Source organism: Equus asinus, chromosome 19, assembly GCF_041296235.1.
Source record: "Equus asinus isolate D_3611 breed Donkey chromosome 19, EquAss-T2T_v2, whole genome shotgun sequence".
Taxonomy (NCBI): domain Eukaryota; kingdom Metazoa; phylum Chordata; class Mammalia; order Perissodactyla; family Equidae; genus Equus; species Equus asinus.
The window spans coordinates 27,465,018-27,491,365 of record NC_091808.1 but is presented as its reverse complement, the minus strand read 5'-3'; the positions used below and the strand labels follow the sequence as shown (position 1 = coordinate 27,491,365).

General features: G+C 41.1%; 2 protein-coding genes across 28 annotated transcripts in view; both read left to right on the top strand.

Moving 5' to 3' along the window:
- The window catches only part of UNC80 (unc-80 homolog, NALCN channel complex subunit), a 218,256-nt gene extending 208,963 nt beyond the window's left edge, over positions 1-9,293 (top strand). For all 17 annotated transcript variants that reach the window (XM_070489851.1, XM_070489843.1, XM_014867746.3 and 14 more), the window contains 4 exons: positions 2,626-2,707; positions 3,650-3,761; positions 4,377-4,576; positions 5,386-9,293. In XM_070489851.1, coding sequence (XP_070345952.1) covers positions 2,626-2,707; positions 3,650-3,761; positions 4,377-4,576; positions 5,386-5,649 — 658 coding nt within the window. In that variant the 3' untranslated portion in view covers positions 5,650-9,293. The remainder of the gene's footprint in view (positions 1-2,625; positions 2,708-3,649; positions 3,762-4,376; positions 4,577-5,385) is intronic.
- A 917-nt stretch (positions 9,294-10,210) lies between these two features.
- Positions 10,211-25,207, top strand: RPE (ribulose-5-phosphate-3-epimerase). Of its 11 annotated transcripts, none has more exons than XM_070489869.1 (7): positions 10,211-10,393; positions 10,601-11,061; positions 16,993-17,072; positions 21,664-21,803; positions 22,190-22,324; positions 22,882-22,968; positions 24,624-25,207. In XM_070489869.1, the coding sequence occupies exons 2-7, from the start codon at positions 10,940-10,942 to the stop codon at positions 24,747-24,749; spliced, it is 690 nt and encodes a 229-aa protein (XP_070345970.1). In that variant the 5' UTR covers positions 10,211-10,393; positions 10,601-10,939; the 3' UTR covers positions 24,750-25,207. The 11 variants fall into 11 exon arrangements, with proteins under 11 accessions (XP_070345970.1, XP_070345971.1, XP_070345972.1 ...); XM_070489870.1 differs by having other exon boundaries at positions 10,228-10,393; positions 24,595-25,207; XM_044746658.2 differs by lacking the exon at positions 10,211-10,393 and adding an exon at positions 13,929-14,017 and having other exon boundaries at positions 10,853-11,050.
- Positions 25,208-26,348: the final 1,141 nt, after the last annotated feature.

Sequence of the window (26,348 nt, the reverse complement as noted above, 5' to 3'; positions counted from 1 at the left end):
GGAAATGAGCCATTTCTCATTCTCAAGATTAAAAATTTCAGGAATCCAGTTTTCTATGGAGAGGTGCTCAAGGCAAACACCTTGGTCTTCTCCTGGTTGGTTTTAGTACTAGGCATTGTATGGTCGCACATCGCAAATCATACAGATGTCTAAATATTACATGACATGGAGAGAAACTAAATTGAAACTACTTCTATATTCAACTCCAGTTTGATATAGACTTGAGAAAAAGAAACGTGATCTGCATAAATTACTCCCATTATTAACTTCTCTGGCTGTTTATTAGTAATGTGTCCTAACTGCACACAGCTAAGCCAGACTTTGATGTCCCAAATATCAACATGTTAGCATCACATTCATAGGCAGAATTTAATTTATTAGCTGGGATAGATTTCCAAGGACACGGAATAATTTCATCTTTGATGTGTGCATTCCAGTGATGAAATGCTATATCATTTACATAGAACTGCTAATTACCAAAGCTATAACCTCGATCCATTTCTTAGATATAAACCTCTCTATCCATAGAGAAAATTTTGATGCTTCTGATCCTCCCTTGGAATAATCATCATGAAATTACCATTATGTTTTGACATTTAACACTCCCTGAGTAACGTGTATTTCTTTTCTTTTCTTACACCATTTTTTTCTCACAATCTCAGATTACTGAAAAAAAAAATGAGACAAGTGGACTGCCTCTATTTCATTTTCTCGGCCCAATTATTTTCAGGACACTTTATTAGCCACTTCTTTTTAGTGTTCTAGAAGCAATAAACTCATGACAAATATCAAATGTAAAACAAGGAAGCATGCTATATACATCACTTTTCATATTCAAACCATTTTACATCAACTAACTTCTTTTCTCTACCTTAATGGGAGGTAGGTGGTAAGTATGAACCTCACTTTTCGGCCAAGGGAACTGAGGTAACACTTAGATGTCAATGAAGAATCCGTTCAATGAAAGCTTTGCTTGGTATTTGGGAGAAACTTGTTTCTACTTTTGTGCATATGGTAATTGAATACTCTTTCCAATTGCAGACACATGTTAAAATGTATAATTAATAAGGAGATGTCACTTCAAACATGCCAGCAACATAGTCTGGATTGCTTATCAGAATTTATTGTATTGTTCCTTTGGGGTAATTTTCCATTTTCATAGAAAGGTCATCTATGGTAGAAGGTCATATATGTATAAAAATAATGTACATTGATCTTATGAACTTGATATTCAGGAGAACAAGAAAGTTTAAAACAACATCTGTTTTGGGGACTCTTTATGGAATTTTCTATTGTGTATCCCAAATGGTGTAATTATGATATAGTTACATCCTTACTTCATAAAATCTTTGATAAACTCCATTTGGGAATCACCGATTTTCTTCTAGCTGAAATATGAGTAAGACTTTTTAGAAATAACAGATGTGATTGTGTCAACCATGTGATGAATAACTGGTTGTTAACACAACAGGGGAAACATCTGATTGCCCATCTTGCCACCAATATCTCTCGCTACAACTGAGGCTAGATATTAGATAGCTCAGTTTTTAAAAAACAGAAATGAATGAAGCTAGTCTTTCTTTCTTTTTCCTGGACAGTTGCTGACTCTGAATTCCTCTGTGGAATATTTTACTCTCACAACTATTCATAGATGACTCTCCTTTTGCAAAGGCAAAGCAGAAATTAATTACCCATTAACCAAATAATCACATTGGCACCATCCACAGGATTACAGTGTTCTCTGGGGCACAATACGTTTCTTTTTGTCACCTACACTCCCATTATAAATACCTATTATACATGCATGCAGAATGAAAAAGGATCATGTGCCCATGACAGTTATTTTCAGCTTCACTCAACACTAAAATAGTGACCACTGTCAGTAGTTGTTTTTGCATATAAAATACACACATACACAGTAAATTTGGGGGGAGCAGGTTCTTGCTTTTATAAATTGCACGATATGTTTGAATGCAGCTACCTGATATTAATTAATTAAGCTTCTGAGTTCTACCGATAGCTTAATTACTTTGCCAGCCTTTTAAATCTAAAACCATTTTAAAAAAACATTTAATTGTCTGCCCATGTGACTATTCATTTACTCAGTAGTCACAGAGACTTCAGGCTGCAAACATGTGTTGAATGTGCCCCTTCACCCAAATGGATTCTGTGTCTGATGTGTTTGATATTCATCCATCTTATTTTCATTTAAATTGAAATTTTTGAAAAGGTGTTCCCATCCATGTGATAGAGTTGTTTGTCTTTGTTTGTCACCACCTTTCCCCTTCCCATCAAAAAGAAAAATTGAGATTAGAATATGACATCTTAAACCTTTTGGTGGCTTCTAAACCAGGGGTGTGATGGAATCAATGTTTTGCTGAATGATAGATATGGCATCTGTGATTGAAAACAGAATCTCAATTTTGGCAGTTTGGGGCTACAAGGCCTCGTTCTCCCTCCCAAACCTTTGAAAACTTCCATCCCAGGGATTCTTTCCCAACCTTCCTTCAAAGATAGTGGTATCTTTGAAGTGACTGTTTCATATAAGTGATTTTGGTTAACACCCACCAGAGATGGTCTCCTGTCCTCTCTCCAGGGTGCGCTAACACTGTTGATGCTTGACAGGGTGGCAAGTGTACAGAGCGAACCTGGCCAACAGAACCTCCTGGTTCAGCAGCCCCTGGGGAGAAAAAGGGGCCTGAGGCAGGTAAGCAGACCCCCGAAAGGGCAGGAGGGTCATCTTATGAAATGCAAGCTCTGTTCAATTTTTAAAGCCCATGTATATTAAGATTATATTTTGCCTTCTCTCCATCCGAAATAAGCAGTACAGAGCAACTTTAAAATGTGGTAAGTGCTTGGGCAAGCTGAGAGTTTTCAGCCTCTATTTTAGCTCTGAACCTTTTTATCAGCAAAGCTGACTATTTAGTAAAAAAAGTGGGCTTATACTCATATTTGTTCCACATCCAGAACCCTTCTTTCCCAGTCAAACTTATTGACCAAGAAAGATTTGTTATAAAGTTGATTTAAGCCCTCTTTTTGTATAGAGGCATAGATGCAGTTGTCCTTTTTTCCTCATTTCAAGATTAATGATTCAAGTTGAAACCAAAATCAAAGATCATCTTTTCAAATTTCCTTAAGTGGGGTTTCTTCACATTACTCTCTAAACAGATATTTAAATAAGCCTATGCACTCTAGCTTTGACGGAAGCTTCCCAACATTGACTGGGGTACCAGACACTTTCCCAGCATCTGAGTTTTTTCATTAATCTCCTCTTGAGAGTTGGCATATGTTCAGCTATAACTTTTAGATAAGGAAAGGCTGATTCATAAGCAATTATTAGTTTTGTATTCTAAAATTCACTGAAATTCTCACACTGACTATTTTAAGTTATGTTAATTAATGTTCTTAGGATATATAAAGGAGTCATAACTGGGAGATAGAATTACTTAAAGGGGATGTCTGAATCAAACACTGGTAGTTAAATACACAGAAAGAAGTTGGTTTTATCAGCTATGAATGTCAGGAACAACCATAAGAGTCCACAGAAAACCACAGGAAAAGGAGTAAACCAGAGTCAGAATCCTCTGAGCTCAGTGTTTCCTCCCAGGCAGTTAGACCTTTCTTGCCAGCTTCTGCCTATTCTCTTTAGCTAAGACGTCCTCTACTATCACGTCAGAAGACTCAGACTGAACCCAAAAACCACCCTGCAGCTCGGCTGTCAACCACTCGCAGGAGCATTCAACCTAAAACGAAGCCATCTGGTGAGGCCTTCTGTGTCCCTTCTGACTATACTATTGACACAATGCCACGCAACTCAGCCAGGAAGGCCTATAGAAACTGAGCTCATGCAGATAAGCACACCTTTGAGAAGGCACTAGGATAAGGGAAGATGTTTCCCAGAAAACTTTAGTGCCTTTTTTCTTCTTACCTTTCCCAACCTTCACTCTTACCCCCATGAACCTAGGGAAATGGAAGAGTCCAGGGTAAACCACAAATACTATGAGATTTGACTATAGAAGTTTGCATTTTCTTCCAAGCCAGGATCTGGGTTTGTTATATGTCTTCTTGAAAACAAAGAAATGATGAATAATAGGAACTTCTAAGTCCAGTAGGCAGTTGTTACAAGTGATGACCAAGTTCACCTAGTGCTCTGAAAATCTTGTTTTTAGGCCATTTATGTAAAAATGATTTTCTACCCAAGACATACTGTTATAAAAAGGTGCAATCAAAACATACCAAATAGTCAAATATGCTCGTGTTTATTAATAAACCAGCAATGTCTTTACTAAGAAAAGCCAGGAGACACCAATTAAAGCTAATTATTAAGCACTGACAGCGTATTTCCCCTTATTTACTGCTTTACTTCTGACCTACAGTGGATCAGAAACGATCTGTGACCTTCATTGAGGCTCAGCGGGAGCCAGCAGGAGCCCCAGCAGACACACTTCCTGCCACAGGCCAGCCCCAGGGCTGCAGCCCAGACCCACCTAGAAAACCAGAAGGAATGGACAAACCAGTCCTCACATCTTCCCCTGCCATTGTCATTGCTGATCTTCACAGCCTGTCTCCCAAGCAGGTGAGGGTGCTAAAGAAACAGACAAGGCTTGCTCCCTGCCTACCTATGTCTGGGAACCACTTGGATATGCAAATTTACCCCATATAATTTAAGTCTGGGTCTGTAACCTTTGTTAGAGAGACAGACAATGGTCCTATCATCATGAAGAAGAGAATCTACACAAAGTATATGGCCAGGAATACATCAACTTAAGGAGTCTTGGTATTCTTTGTTATGAAAAATCTGAGAGAAAATATTTCACACCCAAAATAACCACTGAAAACCAGTATATAATACATTGTTGAAAGACAGTTCAATTAAAGAAAATAATAAAGTTGCCAATTTAGATGAAGCCTTTAAATATAGAGCCTTCTGTGTCCTATTAGATGAGAGAAACCTTTTGTTTTGATCTTTTTGCCTCATTGTTTTGATATTTTTATGGTTGTTTTGATGCTTCAGATATGTATAACTGAATTCCCATAGGTCCCACATACTTCTCATGTGTTATTTAAAAGAAAGCTAACGGGCAATATTACTATATACATTTGCATTGTCTTTAATGGTTAAAAAGCATTGTAACACCATTATCTCATCTTATCCTCACAGTCTACAAAGTAAGCAGGGCAAAAAATTATGCTCATGCTACAGGTTAGGAAACAGAGGCACAGAAAGCTGGGAGGGCCTATATAAGCTCTTAGATATACCACAGGCTAGAACTAGGACTAGCCTTGTGATTCTTTCTCCAGCTACAGTTAGACAATGACATTTCTGATACTCTTTCTTGGCACTCATCCCAGCTTTCCATGATGTTATGATCCTTTTGATCATAGAGTGAGACCCTTCCCGCTGAAGAAGGAGAAAAGGAGGACACAGAAGGACAAGGTGCCACGGCACACAGCCCCCTCTCTACTCAACTCTCAGCCCCTGATGACTTCACAGGCCTTGAGACATCCGTCCTCCTACAGCACGGAGACACTGTCCTTCACATCAACGAGGAAAATGGCATGGAGAACCCCCTGCTATCCAGCCAGTTCCCCTTTACTCCCACTGAGCTGGGGGAGACTGATGTGGACCTAGATGAGTCTCATGTTTAATTCTGTATTTTGTAAGAGTTGCAGGTGTAGACAAGATGTAGAAGGGATCACTTTGCTAAAAGTTGAATTCTTTTGCCCGGAAAAGATGAAAACACAGCACTTTATATCCAATGGGTGGCACAAATCTCAGTAGATTTTGCTGCCAATGCACATATTGTTTCATAAACATCTTGAAAAAATGAATGGCTATGATGATTTGGTTGTGTGAAGACCATAAAAGCCAGGGAGGAATAAGGGGAAAGAGCCATTTTGTTGCACATTGTTTATGATTCAAGAAGCCTTGAGCAGTTAAAAATGTGTACTATTACAGAGCTGCTTACCTAGGAATATTAACAAATAATATGTTCTAAAAAGAAAATGCAATTTTTTGAGGTTACTCACATTATACATCTCATGCAAATGTTTATTTTTATAGTTTCAAAAATATTAAATCAGATGGCTGTATAAGTAGCAATTTACATAAAAATAATAAATAAGGAAAATATTAGTTTGGGAGAACTAAATAAGCCTGCAGCCATTTTTGTTTTCATCAACAATACAGCCATTTAGAGGAAGGAAAAAATACTATTTTTAGAGCTGTGAACTTTTCAATATTTATTTTTGAAGTGTCATTTTCATTGCATGTTGTAAATCAAAATGCTAACGTCCTAAGATCATTCTATTCCTAACCAATCACATTAGAGAAAGAATATTCTAGAAATTATCAGATGTAATTCTGAATTAAGAAGAACGTAAACAGCCTATACTATGATAAAAACTAAATGTAAATATAATAGCTAGAAAGAGATGGTATTCCTACTTCTAGACCTGACTACATCAACGCCAAGAGTAGGAGATATTGGAAAATGTGATTGCTTTCCTTAACAGTATCCTGTGCCTGCCCTCGAGGACATATTTTCAGATATAAAGGTTACTATTGTTAGAATTGGTTCAATAAAATAACTTTTTCTCAACATTAACAATATTCTTATGATCCTTTAGACATCTAAGTATATGAGAAAAAAATATAGAAAGTGAGCAATCTCCTCATAGACACAGTCAGCTTGTGTATTTTACTTTAAGTTGAAGTTCAGTGACTTCAAGAAATATATAAAATTCAGAAGCCCTGTAAGGTCATATCTAGTGTGCTGACCCTATAGAATGACTAAGCATCATATAGTTAAAAATTTAATTTCAGAATTTTAAGTTTTAGAAAACTGTCATAAATACTAAGCATATAAAAATTCATATACATACATAAATTGGTATGGTGGGGTGTGTGTGTATTTTCTAGTTTCTCAAGTTGAAGTTAAATATAGACTGATTTCATTGCAATGAGTTAAAACACATTCTGTATGCTTAAACTTTGTCGACTTTGGCTATGAAAAGTCTATGTATATAGAGAGACCTATGAAACCCACCCAAATCACAAAGGAAAATTATTTTTCTGTTAGAATTGCTCATTAAATAGGCATTGTTTATATAGTGATTTACACTTTCAAATATAATTTGGGGATTTGGTCCCATTCACTAGGAGAATGAAAGATACCTGTAAGTTAAAGGACAAAATTAAAAATTTCAAATCAAAAACTTCAGAAAATAGAGGTGGTAAATGGCCTCTTTTACGTTTTACAATATTTCCAGAAAATTTACACTTAATGCTGAATTAATTCAGTGCAGAAATATACATATAAGTGGTTTTATGAATCTTTCTAAGCTGATGTCTTTCGCCTATTAAAAATTATGCTGCTCAATTAGCATTAGAGGCCTTATGTTTGGTAATTACAAGTGTATGAGCTACATGAGTCTCTATACATGTGTGTGCTTTGTTCCAGTTTCTTGATTCTTGATTCAAATTCTCTATGTATAATTGTATCAAATATTTAAAGTAAAGGAGTCAAAGAATATTGTGAAGTTCCCAAAAAGAATCCTAAATACCTTTATATATATTTTAAAAGGATGGGGCTGTTTTGAACATGATTTTGCTTGCCTGTCTGCCTTTCCGCCTGACTCCTTCACTCTCGTGTTATGGAAGTCTGTTGGAAACTTTCAATAAGCTGAGTAATGTTGTACCTTGCAAAAAAGCCTTCCACTCTGAGAAACAGGGCCTTAGAGAGTGGGAATGTTTTCATACTGGGACTACTAAGACTTTGCAGATGTGTGCATCTGACGTGTCCTTACATGTACTGAATGTAATGTGTTGAATGTTTATGTGTAGTCGATAAAGTATCTATATGTATGTGCATAAGACTGCCACAAGATGTATTCTCAGGAATACCACTACCTGGAGTTTGAAGACTAATTATTAAAAAAAAACAAAAAAAAAACAGTTGGGGAAGATTGGGAAAAAGTTCAAGATAATTAACAATTTTTGTAATGTTCAAAATATTATTGAGTATATGACTAAAAAGCTAATTATTACATATGATAAATACAGTATTGGTATTATTAATTTCTTAAGCTAGGATGCTTAATGATATTTATCTTTTTCAGAGGAAAATTAAAACAGGCATCTATTCCCATGTGTAAAAAATTGGATTCATCCAAGAAGTTGCTTCTTCAGAAGTTAACTTCTGAGAGACCTTGGATTAAACAAGTATCATCCATGATAATGGGTGTACATTTATATTACTCAGATTCAATTAAAGCAGTTCAGATTCTGGAGACAGCATTTCTATAGCAAAACATTTTACTTTCATTTTTCAGAATTTGCTGCTTTCTATAATTCTATTAGATAAGTTATTTGATTTCTTCCAAAAAGGAAACTGAGTTACTAAATGCACTGGGACAAGGCACTGAGAACTACAATGTCAAAAGGCATAAATGGACGTGATAATGTTGGGGAAAAAAATCTGTGGTGTTGGGGTCTGGTTAGGGTCCGTTGCACAGGCTGGAAGTAGCTGCTTTGCCATTTCAAGCCTCCAGGAGTACCTTAGACAGGGTGACATCTCCTCTCTTCTTCATTACATCCCCTCTAGTCAGTGAAGAACATTCTCCACTCTGCTGTCCAGCTCCAAGAGCATCCGAGATGAGAATAGGGTGTACACAGGGACCTATAGGTAAGAAAGGATCACGAATAGAATTGCAGTCCAAAACACAAATTAAATATCCTTCCTCAAGTTACACAGGATACTTCAGTAGTCTCTGGGATTTGCCGCTGTCACACCGTGTCATGCTGTTGTCTGTGACCTCACACTTCCAACTCCAGGGCCTTGTCTTTAGCAGTAAGTAGAAAGCCTCACTTCCTCATTGACTTTAGTGGGTCTCAACTGCAGCATTTCAGAAACAAAGTTTGGTTTGACACTCAGGAGAATAAAAACAAGTTAAGGGCAGAATGTATTTGGAAAAGCTTAAGACAAATTTACTTATATTATTTTAGGATCATTTAGGATTACAGATCAATGTACCTCCATAATATTTTTCAATAGTCACTGTGACTGCAGGATGAAAATCCTTATTAGCCATTTTATAGGTAAAACAAAAGATTGATTTCACAGCCAACTTCTCTCAGATGACTATGAAGTCTGTTCTGAATAACGAATGACCAAAGAGCATGGAAAAAATGCATATGAATAAATGCTGAAATGTTTATGAAAGATATTTATGAAACATATTAAGACTTCTGTGTTTGAATATGCACATATAATAAAGTAAATCTAAAACTATTTAAGATGCGTGATGAAGTTTCATTTCTTAACATAGAGAATAGGTTAATTCATTCAGGTGAGTGTCCGTTTTAGGGTATTCCTTGATGCCTCTCCTCAGCACCCCCAGTCTGGCCTGAGGTCACCTTTCAGTGAGACACTTCCTATTCCTCCCTCCAGCCCCAAATGAGCTCCATCCTACTCATGCTTTCTACCCCCAATTTCAACACGAAGCAGGATGGGCACATGGGGAGTCAGTACCCCAGGGTGACTTCTCTGCCCAGGTTATGGCCTGCTGGAATGACTGGTAGATTTCCCAGGAGGAATGTTAAAGATTCCTCTGGTTGGCCCCCGAATGTGGCCAGAAGCACCATAGCGTCCAAGTTACCGCCACAGTACAAAGTACTCTATCCTACCTTCTAAGGTATAATCTTGTTAAATTTATGTTGTTTCCTCATGTGGTTTTACTACGTCTCTTTTCCTGACCCAATGACCCTAGGTACATCAGGCAGAGGAATAGCCCTGCTAAATAAACGGCAAGCAATAGGATAGACTGGAGTATATGAGTAAGCCGTTTGGTGTAAAACTAACTTGGCCTGACCTTGTTTTTCCAAAAGGCCCTGACGTGCCCGTGGAGCATGCAGTGTACATCTGCTTTAAGCATTTGCTGTGTCCCAAAGATGAGAACAATACCCTCAAGATAGACCTGCAACTTCCCCCACACTGCATTTCCTTAAGGATAAGCATCTCTCCCCAGGCTAGGAACTGATGGCTGTGCTGACCTGTGACCACCCAGCTCGAGACCCAGACCTGCCACCTGTTGTGTGAACAGCTGTGCTGCGCTGCTGGGAGATCTCCTGAGGACCCTTGTAAAAGGGACGTTGCTGTCACACGTGACGGATGCCCTTTGTTCCAAGACAGTATATAACCTTCCTTCTTTGGGGAAGAAAGGCCCCGGTCTAGCTCTCAGATCTGGCTCGTTAGAAACTCACTCCAGTTTTGATTTATAGACTGATGAGGGATTATCTGCGTGGACACCCTCCTTTGCATTGTGTCTGAACACTAAATAAAGGTATTACCATTTGGCAAGAGCATTTCTGAGGGGAAAGACAGAAGAGAAGGTAAGAGGGACGAGGGCCAGAAACAGAGGAGCGCGGCGGCGGCCGGCTGGGCCCGGGCCCTCAGTCAGCGCCGCGCAGCCTGCGGCGCCCGCGAGCCGCCAGGTCCCGGCGGGCAGCGGCCAGTCCGCCCTCCATCTTACTCCCCCAGCTCTTAAGAGGAGCTCGAGGAGAGAAATTAGGAGCCACGGATTTTGCTTTGTTTTTAAGGGCAAGCACAGGAGCTGGAAAGGAAAGGAGCGCATATGCAAACGACGGTGAAACAAAGAGCGAAGCGACTACCCGAGCGCCAGAAGACCCGCAGGCCGGCTGCGAGAACACACCGCTGGGGCCGGGGGCCGGAGGAAGGGCCTTCGAGAGCGGCCGCGCCCCTAAGCCGCAGGCTGGCAGCCCCGCCCCTGAGGGGGAGGCGGGACTTCCTCCGCGCCGGGCGGCCGCTTCCGGCGGAGTTCGGAAGGCTCGACGGGAAGGGGCGGAGCCAAGGCCGCGCGGCCAATCGCGGCGACGCCGTCGTTTTGCCTGGGTTACCTGCTCCTGGGCGCCAGCACCATGGCGTCCGGCTGCAAGATTGGCCCGTCCATCCTCAACAGCGACCTGGCCAACTTAGGGGCCGAGTGCCTCCGGATGCTGGACTCCGGGGCCGATTACCTGCACCTGGATGTAATGGACGGGTAACTCCGCGGGGCTCGGGGCGGGGCTGCCGCGCAGCCGGCCGGCACCCTGCGCTGAGCACCTCTCGGGGCACGGCGTCCCCGCACCGCCGGGCGCCGGGTCGGAGGCGGCTCCGAGGGGGCCGGGCGGCCGGAGGCGCTCTCCGCAGCGGGCCTGCACGCGCCCCGCCCGCCCGCCGGGGCCCGGAAGCGGCTGCGGCCCGGGCGCCTGCCGTCAGGAGAAGCGGGGGCGGCGCGGCTGCGGGGCTCCGGGGCTGCGGGGCTGCAGAGGGCGGGCGGTGGGGGCCGCCTGTCGCGTGCTCGCTGGGCTGCGGCTGCTGCGCCGTCGTGCGAGTTTCGATGCTCGGGTCCGTCCGCTGCAGGCACCTTGCCCTCAGGGGAGGCGGCGTCTCTGTAAGCGCTCAGCTCTGTCGTTAGAGCGCATAGACAGTGCTGTTCGGAGTCAGGAAGAGGCTGTAAAATGAGGAAGCGGACCTGGAGCAGCCGGTGAGACGCCGTCGGATCGCGGCCTGGGGACGGCGCCGCTTGGATCTTGGTGGGCGCGGCGGTTCCCTGAGCCCACTGATAACTGGCCGTGAAGTCCTAATAGCCATTACCGTGGGTCGACGCGGAAACGTAAATTTATTTTAAATAGATCAAGTTTTTGGGTGCCCTCATGCAAATTTGCAAATTCGTGTTATTTACAGAAGGCGATCACTTACTTCCCGTCCTTTTTACCGTCACTCCTCTTGTAAGAGTTTTGTCTTCGTTTGTTCTCTCTGGTTAACTCTCTTGTTTTCCTTGCATTGCACTCAGTTAACCACTCTGCCCAACTGGTAATGGCAAAGTCTTGACCTTCAAGTACTAAGAATTCTAGGCTGAGTGTGTAAGAAGATTAGTAAATATTACCTCGTACAAAAGTTTGGTTTTTAGTTTGTTGTCATATATAGTTCTACTTAGATATTTTTGACACCTTTGCTTGAAAGCCCTGCAATTTCACAGTTAATATTCCTGAATGGAATGTGTACCTCAGAGATAGCTGGCTACATTTTTGTGTCTTTGACACAAAGTGAAAAAAATTTTGTCTTTGAGACACCTAGGGGTCTCAGGATAGAAGAGGCTACGTGTGTGTGTGTGTGTGTGTGGTCTGTTTGATAGAGAAAGCAGTTTGGTTTTAAATGTCTTGTACCATGTTTGAGTAGATGAATGAATAGAGAAAATTGTTTCAGTTCACCAATCCAGAATATTAATGATAACAATAGTAGCTAATATTTAGGAGCACTTAACTCTTTCTGTTCTGACATTTTTTTGTGAGTGAACTCACAACCATAGGAGGTTGGTGCTGCTTTTGGCACCGGCATCTGGTAGTGAGGAATCGGACACGCAGAGGTGGCCACCTGGCTGTGGCCTCGTGGCTAGGAAATGGTGGAGCCAGGATTGGAAGCAGGCAACAGCTTGTGTTGTCTCAGAATTTAAATATCTTCTGTGGGTACTGGGCTTGCAGAGAATGGTTAAGTTGTTCTCAAAGAACTAATAATTTATACACTTACTTGTGTTACTTATTTCACGTCTCTCCTGCTGTAAGCTCCCTGAAAGCAGGGTCTGACTCTTTGGCTTACCTCTGTTCTCTGCAGGTGAAGGACCTTGACAAGCTTAGTTAGAATTGGTTGAATGAATGAATGCTTTTATCATAATGGAGGGATCTCTAAGGAATCGCTTTTGCCCCCTCCCGGCCCTATGGCAGACCTTGAGCTTATTAAGATAAAAGTATTTGGTTTTTATTGACTCCGCACCCCCTTTGCCAAGAAATGTCTTGGTTTGAAAAAACACCATTTTAAAACCCTTTCCCTTTTAAGCTTCACAACTTGTTGAGCTAAGACCTATTTTTATTCCCCTTTTGCAAAGGAGGAGACCAGTTTAGGGAGGTTCAGCCCCATCCCAAATGTCCCACCAGAAGAGGCAGAGCCTGGCTGAGCTGCAGGGTCTCCTAGGACAGGGTGGGAAAGTGCAGCGTGGAGCCCTTTGCCAAGGGGATCCGCCCCAGCTTACCTTCTGCCTCCGTGCTTCTCTTTTTCCTGGCCCCCCTTAAAGATTTCCACGATTACACTGAATTTGGGTGCACTGCTTGTTTTCTGTTCCCGTCCTCTCCCTCTGAAGCCCCCACTTTCTCTCCTGGTTAAAGCTGATCGACTTCATTTTGAAAGACAAGAACAAGTTCTGGGGACACTATAGGGGATGGGGCACTAGTGTGGTTGGATATTTGGAATAAAGGACAAGTGGATTCTCTGGAAAAGAAAATTGGAAGCCATGTAAACACATATGATAGGGCAGTGACTGGAAACGTGTTGGTCCTAAGTATCGGAACAGCACAAATAAGCAATTTCTAAATTAGTTACTAGGATTTAAAATTGGAAAGATTTCACATTAATACTAGATTTCTGACTTTTGAAAAACATCCAAAGATTTGCCAGTTGAGCCCACAGTCCCCTAAGGCCACGTGGGCTAGAGCTAAATGGCAGCCACCATTAGCCAGGCCAGGTGTTCTTCATGTGTCCCCTGGCCATGTCTGCCGTTTTGCTCTTCCGCCTTATCTGCCAACCCCTGTAGGCATAGGAGTTTGTGATTCCTCTTTCACAGGAAGTGTTTCTGGTTACAAGCTTGGTAGATTTTGTATCAACCTGAATCCTCCTTTTACCATCTCTGCCTTGTTGGGAGACCTAGTAAAGGTTTCATCTGCCTGAAGTAGATTGCATGACAATTATAAACAAAGCTTCGCGTTGATGGTAGATTAAATGATTGTATTGTGTATTATAAACAATCATACCTTAATCTCAATAAATTCCATAGCAGCAAAGGATACTCTTTTAATTGCATTTTATTTTTTGCAGACTTTACTCCAAAAAGTGCCTTCAAGGAAAAAGCATAAGATAATTATGAAGCAGGCTTCCTTAATGAACTCTTTCTTCATTAGAGTGAAGTAAGCTCATATTTTCCGAGCTGGTCTGATAAGAGCTCCCTGGCTCTTGTTAGACATTCGCATTCCCAGGTGCTCTTTGCTGCCTCTAGGCTTGGGGCGAAGCTCTTTTGTGGCAGGTGTTCCATGGTTACTGTTGTCAGGCAAATTTGGGGCACTCTTGACTTCATCCTTGGATTTGTAGCCTTTTTTTATTATAGCTTAGCTGTAAGCCTGTGGTTTCTTGTAAGGATATTGGTCCATTTTTGTTCTTCCAGTGTATTTGATGAACCTAGTGCATGGGGCTGGCCCTGTGGCATAGTGGTAAAGTTTGCTGCATTCCACTTCGACGGGCTAGGTTTGTGGTTCGGATCCTGGGCACAGACCTACACCACTGGTCAGCCGTGCTGTGGCAGTGACCCACATATAAAGTAGAGGGAGATTGGCACAGATGTTAGCTCAGGGCTCATCTTCCTCTGGTAAAAAAAAAAAAACACAAATGGATCTGAAGTATCGAAATTAGTCATATAATTTTGGGTCAGTAGTTTCATGTGCTTCCATTTCCCAATGAATTAAAAGTGTTTGTTTTATTCTCACATTTTCTCAAGATGTGGTTCTTAGGTTTATTTTCATGATAAATGAAACCTAAGGTGGAGACGACAAAAGTACTTCCAACACCATGCAACAGATTAAAAGAACAGTGAACAAAATCTTCATGTTTCCCTTCTAGTGGGGTATAATATTCACTAGGCCTTCCTGCTGTTTATCTAACCCTTTCTTCCAAGTTCTAAGTAAATAATAAGGGTTTATCCATAACCCTGGCAGTCATTGCTCTAAGGCAAATGGTAGAATGATTTCCAAAATACTAGAAACCCAGCCTCTGCGGACCAAAGTGCTGGTGAGTGGAAGTGTCTGTGCCTGTCCCTCTCAGATAGGCCCTGAATCCTGCCCTCTCTCCCTTGAGTCTCGCTTCCTCCCTTGGACTTTGATTAGTCGTCAGTGGAGGGGCAGACAAGCCTAGGAGTTAAGAGCCTGGACTTTGGAGCCCTGGCCTGCATTTCATGTCTGCCCCTCACTTCCTGGTTGTGTGAGCTTGGGACTCTTCCTCGTCTGTAACATACAGATAATAATAGTACCCATCTCATAGGGTGGTTGTGAGATTTTAATGAGTTAACACATGGGAAGTGTTTAGAAGGGTGCCTGGCCTATGTATGTTTTAATTTTTTATTAACGCTCACTCTGCCTGTCATCTGAGCTTAAGACCTCAGCCATGGTTTAGTCTCTCTCTTCAGCCCCCACGTCTGGTCAGTTAACAAATCCTGTTGCTTTGGCCTGTCCTTGTTTCCATTCTTATTGTTCCTTGCCATTTACCAACACCTCTAACCTCCCTTATTCCGATTTACTGCCCAGTCTTTCTTCTGACTTTAATATTTGCATCTTATTTTTTATTTGCTTCTTGCTTTAAAACCTCCCTTCACATTCACAAAGGATAAAGTCCAGACTCTGAGCCTGGCATTTGATACCCCTTAACGTGACACAGTCTGCCTCCCGCCTTTTTCACACTAGGCAGACTGCTGACACCATCTTCCCCGTTATTTGAACATAGCTTGCTTTTATCTGCCTTAGCTTCGTTCCTTTTCCCTTCTTTGCAAATCCAGTTGGTTCTGTAAATCTCATGATCTTCCCCTCTTTTAAAATGCTGTACTCCTTGTCTCTGGAGCTGTTTTCCCTCCTTTTGCCTTCTTGTTGGTGTTTAGCTTTCCTTGCAATCCTTGTGTAGGGTAATACCTACTACTTTAACAAAGCCCAGATTCCAGCGGCTTAACGTTATAAAGTTCATTTCTCATTCATGTGACAGTTCAGTGTGAGTGGCCTCCATGCAGAAACTCGGGCCACGGTCTCCTCCATCCTGTGGCACTGCCATTCCCCAAGGGCTCCCTTACTGGCAGAAGGGTACAGTGAGCGGAAGACCACACAGCCTCCTGGGCTCTGCAGTGACACTCCACTTAAGCTCATAGTCCTTTGGTGAGAACTAGTCACTTGGGCCACCCGGATGTAAAAGGACTCGCGAAGTGTGGTCTTTGGTGAAGTTGGCTTCCTGCTGACAACCGTAGGGTCGTGGATTCTGGTGAGTTGCTAGCCGTCTCTTCCCAATGAGATTGTGAACTTTTCTGAGGTCAGCAGGAGCTCTCGCTTGTTTCTTTATAAAATACAGTACTGAAGCACCTGGCATGGTACTTGCATGTAGGAGGTTTTGTTAAAGAAATTGAAGTGAGCCAGTGATAGAACAAAGGCCTAAGTGGAGTAGGATAATGGTTAAGTACTTTGGGTCTGATATGAGGAAGACTTAATTTGAATCCTGCCCCTAGAAATTATTAACTGGTGATTTAAGGAGGTTGTTTATCTTGTGCTCTTCCAGTGAGGATAATGAGAGCATCTCCTTCCTAAGGCTGTTGTGAAGATGAAATGAAGTGAGGTACAATGCCTGGCATGTTGTAAACCCTCCGTAAGTGGTGGTTATTAGTACACACATCAGGTTTCTTTATTGATAATCTCTAAGAAAGTTTAAACGGTCATTTAGTGCCCTTGGATAGCGGTGGATGAGAAGTAGCCCCAGGCAGCCTGTGACAGACTGGGATTTGAGAGACCCACATCAGAGTCCTGTACTTCCTAACTAGTGTGTGACATGGGCAAGTCATATAACTTTGGGGGTTTTGATTTTGTCATCTTTCCGTTTCTACCTGTCAGGGATTATGAATTATAGAGTCAAGTCATGTGACATTATTTTGATTTGTTGAACTGTCAAGGAGATACTGCTTTGTAAAACCAAAATTATCCAGATATTGTTAGTATTGTTTAATACCGATGATGTGAAATATTAAATTGAAAAATGTTGCAATCACGTGTAATCCTATCTACCCCCATCAGAATATATATTGAGAAAAATACAGAAACTGATTTGAAAACATTTTCAGAGTAAGATTTTGTTTGTCTTGTAGGCATTTTGTTCCCAACATCACCTTTGGTCACCCTGTGGTAGAAAGCCTCCGAAAGCAGCTAGGCCAGGACCCTTTCTTTGGTAAGTGGGTGTTACGCCATCTGAAGCTTGATGTGTTGCCCAAGTAAAGGAAAAGTAGACGGTTGATTTCTTAACTTCCATTTTCATCTTGAACCCTTTTTCCCCCGTCTCTGTGCTGGAGCATCATGGCTGCCTGTAATAAGCTAAGCTCTTTCCTGCCTGAGGGCCCTGGCACTTCTGCCAATCTCTTTGCCTGGAAAGCTGTTCTTGTGGCTGGCTCTGCCTCATCTTTTGACCCCAGATCATGTCATTTCCTCAGAGAGGCCTTTCTAAGTACCCTATCCTAAATTAATCTTTATCCAGTTATCATATCACTTTCTGAATTTTCTTCTTAGAACTTCCTTCAATATGAGATTACTTTTATCCGACTATAAACGCCTTGAAAGCAGGGATTTCATCCACTTTGTTTACTGTGGTTTTCCTAGGGCTCAGCACAGACACAAGATTGGGCTCAGCATAATTGTTAAATGAAGTTATGAATCAACCGATCCATGCCCTAGAAGTGAAGCTAATTATTTTGTGCAAATTGGAGCTTTTTGCTAATGAGGCCTACGCATCCTCTACTCCAGTGTTGTGGGTTAATGTGAATTCAGGTTTTTAAGATCACACAGTGACCTAGAAATGACTTCTCGTGGAACATGGACTCAGTCCACATGTTGTTGGTCTTTTACACTGTTAGCAGTGCCTCACTTACCAAATCTCTTCTATGTAAGGAATTTAATGAATTTTTCTACATATGGTTTTATGTAACTGTTGGAATTTAGCAAAACTTAGACTTTTTTATTGCCATATTGTGGACCAATTTTATGAAAGACATTAGCTGTGCTGTTCAGTATGGTTGCCATCAGCTACATAGAGCTATTTAAGTTTAAGTTCGTTCAAATTAAATAAAATTAAATATTAAGTTTTTCTGTGGCACTAACCATATTGTAGGTTCTCAGAAGTCACATATGGCTAGTGCTTGCTGTAGTGTACAGTGTCACCGTGGAACATTGCCGTCACTCTAGAAAGTTCTGTTGGACGCAGCCTCTCTATAGGATCCATCTACTGTGAGTGCACCTAAGAGAATGTACTTGATTGCCTGATTTGGGTAGCATGAGGGAAACAATGTTCCACCAACATGTTCACCATTTTGAAATTTCCAAATAGTGGAATATAATCCTCTGATTATCTAAACTTTTTTTTTTTAACTACATTTTGGAAAATGAGTTTTCCAAGATGAGTTTGTTCTTATGACTATCAGAGGTGGATGAAATAAATAGCATTGTTTACCCCCATTGTACAATGGCCACAGAGTCGTCTACGTCTGGCTTTGTTTTTTTCCCTTTTCTCTCCCCCTTTGTGCTCCTAGTTTCACTTCTCACTACTGTTTCTGTCTCCTGCTGTCAGTGCTGCCTCTCCTTTTACCAACCCTAGTGCCACCACCACACACAGTATGCTTTTGCTTCCTGTATTTAGTTTACTGTTTAATGATAAGCTTGCTAATCAATCTTTCTAAGAAGTAGGTCTAAAATAAAGATGAATGGATTCCATAAGCTTTAACGTTTGGGTTTTGTGACCTTTGTTTTTTATATTAAGAAGTATTTTTTGTTTGTTGGCTAATTGATTCATGAGTGTATTCTAGGAACTAAATCACAGGTTGTATGTATAACTGCTAAAGTTTTTAACTGTTCAATCTCAGTATTGAGAAGAAAACCATCTAAGAAATAAAGTGATAGGGAAAAGTATGTTTTTGCTATTATCTAAATCAGTCTTCAAGTATGGGCTGGGGACCTACGGGAATCTCTTCCAGATGGTCCATGAGGTCAAAACTGTCCTTCTATTATGATATTTGCCACTGTTTGTACTGAGAGTACAGAAGCAGTGGTGGGTTAGTGCGCTGGTGCCTTAGCCCAAGTCAGGGCAGAAGTACTGAGCTGTACAAGTGGTCGTTATGTTCTTCATCACCGTGCTTTCACAGTGAGCGTCCTTGATGAAATGGTACAAGTTATTAATTATAGTAAATCTTGATCCTTGAGGGCATGTCTTTGTACTTTGTGTGACAAAGTGGGAAATAGGTATAAAGTGCTTCAGCCGTGGACTTGAAGGTGCTGGTTGTCTCAAGGAAAAGCACTTGAGCCATTGTTTGAGCGAACTGAACTAGCCGCTTTATTCGCCAACACCATTTTCACTTGAAAGAAGAACTCACTGATGAAGTATGGTTATCAGACTTGGGTGTTTTACTGACATTTTCTTTAAAATTAACTAAGTTAGCCTGTGACTTCAAGGAAAATACCTTATAAGTTTTTGTTGCCACTGATAAAGTTAGAGCTTGCAAGTGAAAATTAGAATTTTGGAAAATTTGTGTGTATTCCTGTAAGCTTGACAGTTTTCCAGAAGTTAGAGCTTTTCTGAAAAGTTCTGTAGTCATATTAATGAATGTGATTTTTTTGATATTATATAATGAAATGTGTCACTGTTGAGAAGATTTGTGTAATTCAGTGAGCCAGTACTTAACCATTCAAAGTGTAGACAGACCAATGGGTTTTAGTGTAACAAAGTATGAAAAGTTCACAGGTAGGGTTTACAGATTCTGCGTTGCAGCTAACCTTTATAAAAAGACCACTTGTTGAGTGACCACTTGTTGAGTTTTGGTGTTAGAAATAGAAGGATATCCACACTTATCTGAAAAGGATATTAATGTACTTCTCCGTTTTCCATACACTTTTCTCCCTTTTCTTCATATGAAGTGACATGTTACAACAGATTGAATGCAGAGGAGATGTGAGAATACAGATGTCCTCTGCTAAGCCACACTGTAGAGATTTGCAAAAATGTAAAATATGACACTCTTACATTGACATGTAATAGATTTATTATTGCTTATTATTGTTGTTTTTTTGATAAATTAATAGACACAGAAGTTTCTTAGTTTGAATTTCTAATACATTAAATATCAATAAATATAAACCACACCAATGACATTTTTTGGGGTCTTCAGTTATTTTTAAGAGTGTAAAGGGAGCCTAATAATAGAATGTTTGAAAACTGCTGATCTCGCGCAGTATGTTGACCGGATTCACGGGCTTGTTCACTCCTTGAACTCAAGATTCTCCCGTGAGGCTGCTGCTCCAGTGAGAGGGGCTGCGTGCTGGGGCTTCAGGGACATGGCAGTCTGCTAACTAGGTGTTTGAAACCAGGTTGAGTTGTCCTTGTTTATAATACAAAGAAATAAGAAACGCCAAATAGAATCGGTCTTTTAAAAACAATGTTTTACCTATTAAAATATGTTCTATTTTTATTACTTTTGGTAGTTTAGAAATATAAACTTTAATCTTGGCTTCTTTAGTCAAGCGGTATACCTTCTTTTCCCTACGTTTTTCAAAGCCTTATTGCATTTTATAGCTCAGCTATGTCAGAAATGTGCTTCCTCTAGTCAAACAAAAAACTCAAAATTCTTCTCACTACCGTCTGTCCAGCACAGGAGTGTTTACTGTTTCCTTCTTCACAGCATTGTTGATTTATCCTCTTTTCAGCTGACCTTTCCTTCTCATTCAGTGCTATTATGTTGTAAGTCAAGGTCTTTAGGAAGGCCATCCCCATTTCCCCTAACATTTCTATGATTCAGGGTTTAGAATTAAGATGCGTGTCAGGCTTCTAGTTAACATCCTTCCCCCTAAGTCTGTTTCTCCTCCTGCAGTTTTCTGCCTTTCAGTGAATGGAAGTTCCGTTCGGGTTACTCGGGCCCAAATCTTTGTGCTATCTGACTGTCCTTCACCCTCCATATCGAATCCACAGCCACTCCTGTTGGCTCTACTGTCAGAACATACCCACAATGCCACCACTTCTCGCCATCCTCAATTGCTGCCATTGTCGTTTCTCACGGGACTTACTGCCATGGCCTCCTAAGTCAGATCTTGTCCCTTCTTCGCTCCAAATCCTTCAGTGTTCTCCCATCGCATTCGGAATCAGATCCGATGCCTGCAGAGCTCTGTGCTGTGCCTCCTCACCCCGGGCCTCTCTGACCTCATCTCCTCTCCCCAGGGCCCCCAGCCACGCTGGCCTTGTTAACGACCAACCGAGTGTGTATTGTACTGACTCATGTTTTTTATGGTTTGTCTCCTCTACTAAGAATGTAATCCCCATGACAGCAGAGATTTTTTTTGTCTGCCTGGTTTTTGCTCTGTCCCTTGGGCCTAGGATAGTTAATGGTGCAGTAAGAGCTCAGTAAAATATTGGTGGAGAAAATCACTTAATTTAGCTTTCTTATTTTACAAATGAAGAAGCAATTCCAAATGGATAATATGACTTTTTAAAGATTTTAGGGTGGCATTTCCTGGCCCTGGACGTAGGTTCCCTGATTTCTAGTCTTTACTTTTCATATATAGCACCATATGATTTTTGTGGAAAAATGGGTTTTTTGGTAAATGAGGTTAACCAAAACCTTGTCTTCAGGATAAAAGGAGGCTGGCTATACAGAGTGTCACTATTTGACAGTTGTGATGCCAGAAGAGTTTCTATCCGAAAGAGGGGAAACTGCAGGCTGGCTTCAGTGACTGCGCCGGGGGCTCTCCTCACAGTCATGTTCAGGAGCTGTATCTCTTCTTTGCAGACATGCACATGATGGTGTCCAGGCCGGAACAGTGGGTAAAGCCAATGGCCGTAGCAGGAGCCAATCAATATACCTTTCATCTCGAGGCTACGGAGAACCCAGGGGCTTTGATTAAAGACATTCGGGAGAATGGGATGAAGGTGAGAGGTCAGCAGAGACAGTAATGTTTTATACTGTTCCCTCAGAGTTCAGAAGGTTTGGTGGAAGACAGGAAATGATAGGTAGAGAAGACCGGACCTAGGCAACTAACTGTTCTTCATCTGGGAAGCCAGAATTGAAGTATAACTTGCTTGTCAGACAAGATTTATATATTCCACTAATATTTCCTGAAGATGACTACCTTTTAGAAACTTTGACATTTGATAGCCTTTTTTTTAAAATAATTATAGTCTGCACAATTTATGCATTCCATTTATGTATGTAATCTGTTCTCTACGAATAAATATCTCTGCTGGGCCTGGTATGTCACAGTAATATAAAATGGAAATAATTGTTAATGTATATAGCAAATGTGTCTCTGTTACAGGTTGGCCTTGCCATCAAACCGGGAACTACAGTTGAGTATTTGGCTCCATGGGCTAATCAGATAGATATGGCCCTGGTTATGACAGTGGAACCTGGGTTTGGAGGGCAGAAATTCATGGAAGATATGATGCCAAAGGTAAAAGAAGTATTTGATTCTGGGGTGAGGCTTTCATTGTGTGTGTTCATTCACTGAGCATATATTGAACCACTTGTATATTTAGACATGTCCTGTTCTGAAGGTGGGGAGATGGGGATGCCTACAGATTATTATAATACGTATGATAAATGCTCTAAGACATTTCGGTGTGGAAATCAGAAAAGATACTACACCCTAATCTTGAAATTTTCTTGCAAAACAATATCTCTGTAGCCTTTAGATCTCTTGGGAGTTTTCGCTGAATATTAAGAGTTTTGTCTTTATCTTGTTTCCGTGAAGTATATTCTCTGCAAAGCCATGACAAATTGGATGCCATTTGCCAAGCAGAACAGAGCTTAGTTTTATAAAACTTAATTGGTTTCAGTGTATTGAAAAGGGAGTTTCCCTGACCGTAATTGTCCCGACATGAAGTTAGTGCACGTGGCGTTGGAGTGCTGTGTCAGTGGCCGAAACTGGGTCTCTGATTTACTGTTTATTTGGTTTATCCCCCCCACATGTCCACTTCAGGAGTCACTTACTTCCTTGTGTATGTCTAGGTTCACTGGCTGAGGACCCAGTTCCCGTCTTTGGACATAGAGGTCGATGGTGGAGTGGGTCCTGACACTATCCATAAATGTGCAGAGGTGAGACTGCTCCTCAACTGCTGTGACCTAGACCAGTGTCCTAGCGAATCTAATGCCCAGGACATTGTCTTGTGGGCCGAAGAGATTTCTCCTGTATTTCCTAAATTGCCTTTCTCTTGGAAGAGTGCTTTTTGTTCAAATGTAGAACTAGGAAAATAAAGAACAATAAATGAATGTTCTCAGATCACATAATCATTAAATAGTAAGTCCTATTTATCTCAGTAATGCTGAAGAAAGTTCTTTTTTGAAAAAGAATATGCTGAATGCCAGCCTTTAGAAGACCATTAAGTTCCAGGGTCTTGGAGTGAGACATTTTTCCAAAATAGGGAAAGAAAACATAATTGCTTACAAAGGGGAACAAATGTTAATTCTGTAGAACGCAGTTGTATGGGTTACCAGTTCATCTCTTGCGAGAGCTGACTAGAGCCGTGTCTGGTGAAGTCTAGATCTGCACTCTGGATGCCTCTGGCCCCTGCGGAGAGGTGGGAGGAGTGGTTTTCCAGGCAGCTGGAGCTTCCTAAGAGGACGCCCCCTTCCTGTGGCGATTCAGGCAGTTAAAGTCTATGTGGCCTGCTTTTGTTAAGCAACACGGTCTTATCTACACTTCCAGGTTTTTGTATAAATGCCACACTTTTCTGCTTGATAGTTATCAAAAGTTTGGCTGTGGTGAGTATTTACGGAAGGGACGCTGGCCAAATGGTTGGTGAGCATATATCCTTGGACCCCTTGTGGAATTCTTTTTCCTGAACTGTGTGTGGCCATCGTGCTATTCCTGCTTACACTGAGAGACATTACAACTGATAGTAAGTTGTAACCCTATAAAAGTTTTTTCCTTTTTTTACATTTCTGTAAGGAATGTTGTGGGAGATGTGCACTGTATCCTGGAGTGACAGTATCTCCTTGGAGAGGTTTTCCTCCGCCTCAGCGGCTCTCCCGGAGTCCCCCTTTGTCCTGGCAATGAGGCACGTAACAGACTGGGTCTCCCTCCTCGAGTCCTAGGAAGCTCAGAGCTAAATTTGGAGTCATCTTGTTTGCTTTTCTCTTTCTTTGCTTCCACGTTTTCAAACATCTTGAAAGTCTTTTTTTGAGCCACCTCCAAACCGTTAGAATGCAATGAAGCATAAATAAAGACATTCCATTCCTTCTGGCATCAAAATGAGAAATGACTTAAATTTAATGTTGCCATACTTTATGGATAATTTCACATTTTAGCAATAGTTCTTTCAGACTAGCAGTTCATACACATAATTCAAAGATTAAAAGATAGTGGTTTTTTAGTAGCTGTGGGGGCATTGGTATATATTGGAAAAACCTTAATAAAGTTGAGGATGAAAAGTTTTTAAACCTTATGTAAATATTAGCAAATCTGCAGTATAGTTTATGTAAAGGCGGTTACAAAAAAGTCAGTGATTCTTAGACACATTTAAAAATAATTCCACATTCTCACTTGTTAAGCATTTTCACTTTGTTCTTTCTTGAAATAGATTCTGAAGTCTGTTCGTCACAAAGTGGCTTTCGTACGCTTGCAGTGCTGACTAAAGGTGCCTGGGTGCACACTTGAGCCCGGGGCTTCTAGGCTTTTCTGCATCTGCCCTGGAGGCATGACCTGGTGTTTCCTTCTTGCAGGCAGGAGCTAACATGATTGTGTCTGGCAGTGCCATCATGAGGAGCGAAGACCCCAGGTCTGTGATCAGCCTGTTGAGAAGCGTGTGCTCGGAAGCTGCTCAGAAGCGCTGTCTGGATCGATGAAACCACAAGGCGGCCAGTGTTTCCGCTCATGAAGGCGCCCCTTCACTGGGAAACAGGCATCTTGACGGCCAAATCGTATCACAGTTGAGGCAGTGCTGCTGTTCTGAGCACTGCTGCATTCCAGTGACTAAAATCGATTGTGCAGAATGTTAAAAGAGGCTAGAAGTTGGTGTGGATAACTACATTTTTAGTGATGGGATTTAAAGATTAGTGTGGTAAAGTACCATTTTTACTGGGAGACTTGATTTTTATAAAGTAAAAATATGGCTGTATTAAGGTTATAAACAGAAACGTGTCTTCATGCCTAAGGAAGGCTTGTTAGTTACTATGGAAAAAATGTTTTTTCTGCATTTCTAAAAAGAGTATTTTGCTGTTTCTCAGCTGTTTTCCAAAAGCAAAGGAAGTCCTTATGTTTTCTCTGCTTCATGTCATTTTTGATTTGTGTATATGCTTGATAATATAAGTAGAATGGAACTTATGAAAAATCTAAGGCTGGGATGGCGTACCATAGTCTTCTTGCTTCTAAAACTTTTATTCTTCACGCTGCACCTTGTATTTGGTACATAAAACAATGTATGAAGCCCAGGAATTTCCAGGTGGTCTGTTCCAACATACATACATAGATTTTATCAGGGTGGCTCTCTGCTGGAGGGCCAGGGCATTCAGTGATTCCCCCCTTTTCTTCATTACACCCACTGTTCTTAAGGACAGGAAGTAATGCTGTGCTCGCTCTGAGCAGAAAGCAAAGCCTCTATTTGGAAATAATGTGGAGTTGAACCCTGACTCTTCTCCTTTCCCACGATTTGACCTTAGCAAATCAAATCAACCGACCTCTTTCAGCTCAACTGGTTTATACGTTGAATGTAATTATAATAACCATGCATGGTTGTTTTGAGGTTAAAAGAGATACTGTTATATATGTAAAGCTTCCACTGCTGTTCCTAGAATTGTAGGATGGTAGAATTGAGGGTGCTCATTAAAAAGTAGCTGTCATTATATAAGTTATGTTTTGTAGGTTATAAAGAACTTCGATATAATCTCATTAAATCTATAAATCATTCCTATGAATGGTAGGACAGGTATTTTTGTCCCCACTTAAAAAATGAAGAAACGAACCCTCAGCGGCAGGCTGGCACCGTGGGAACGACCCAGGAGGGCATGGGTTTCTGGTCTGTACTCTCTACAAGTGGAGCCCTTGGGAGGTGGATTAGGCAAAGGAAGCTTCTCTACTTAACATTGTCTCATTTCCAGTCTAACTTTACCCTGTCGCTGAACCAGATGGCTGAGAATATTCTGGAACTGTGGATTTTGATCCCAAGGGTATATATTTTATTAATCCAAGAAAGACAAGGTAGGCTAAGAGATGACAAGGTACAGAGTTAATGCATAAACTAAATGTTTATAATTGTGTCCCAGATTACACTTTGACAACAAATGTGTATGCCATTTTGTTCTTGTCAGCACTCTTATGTGTAATAGGTGTGGCAAGAAATAACAGGACTGGTGTCGTTAAAATTCTTTAGGCTACTATGAATTTTGAGAAATAAGAACATTAACACTTAAGAACAGAATAGAGCTTGCTTGTTTTTTTTCCATGTTACAAGGTAAAAATTTGTTTCTTAATGTGTGTT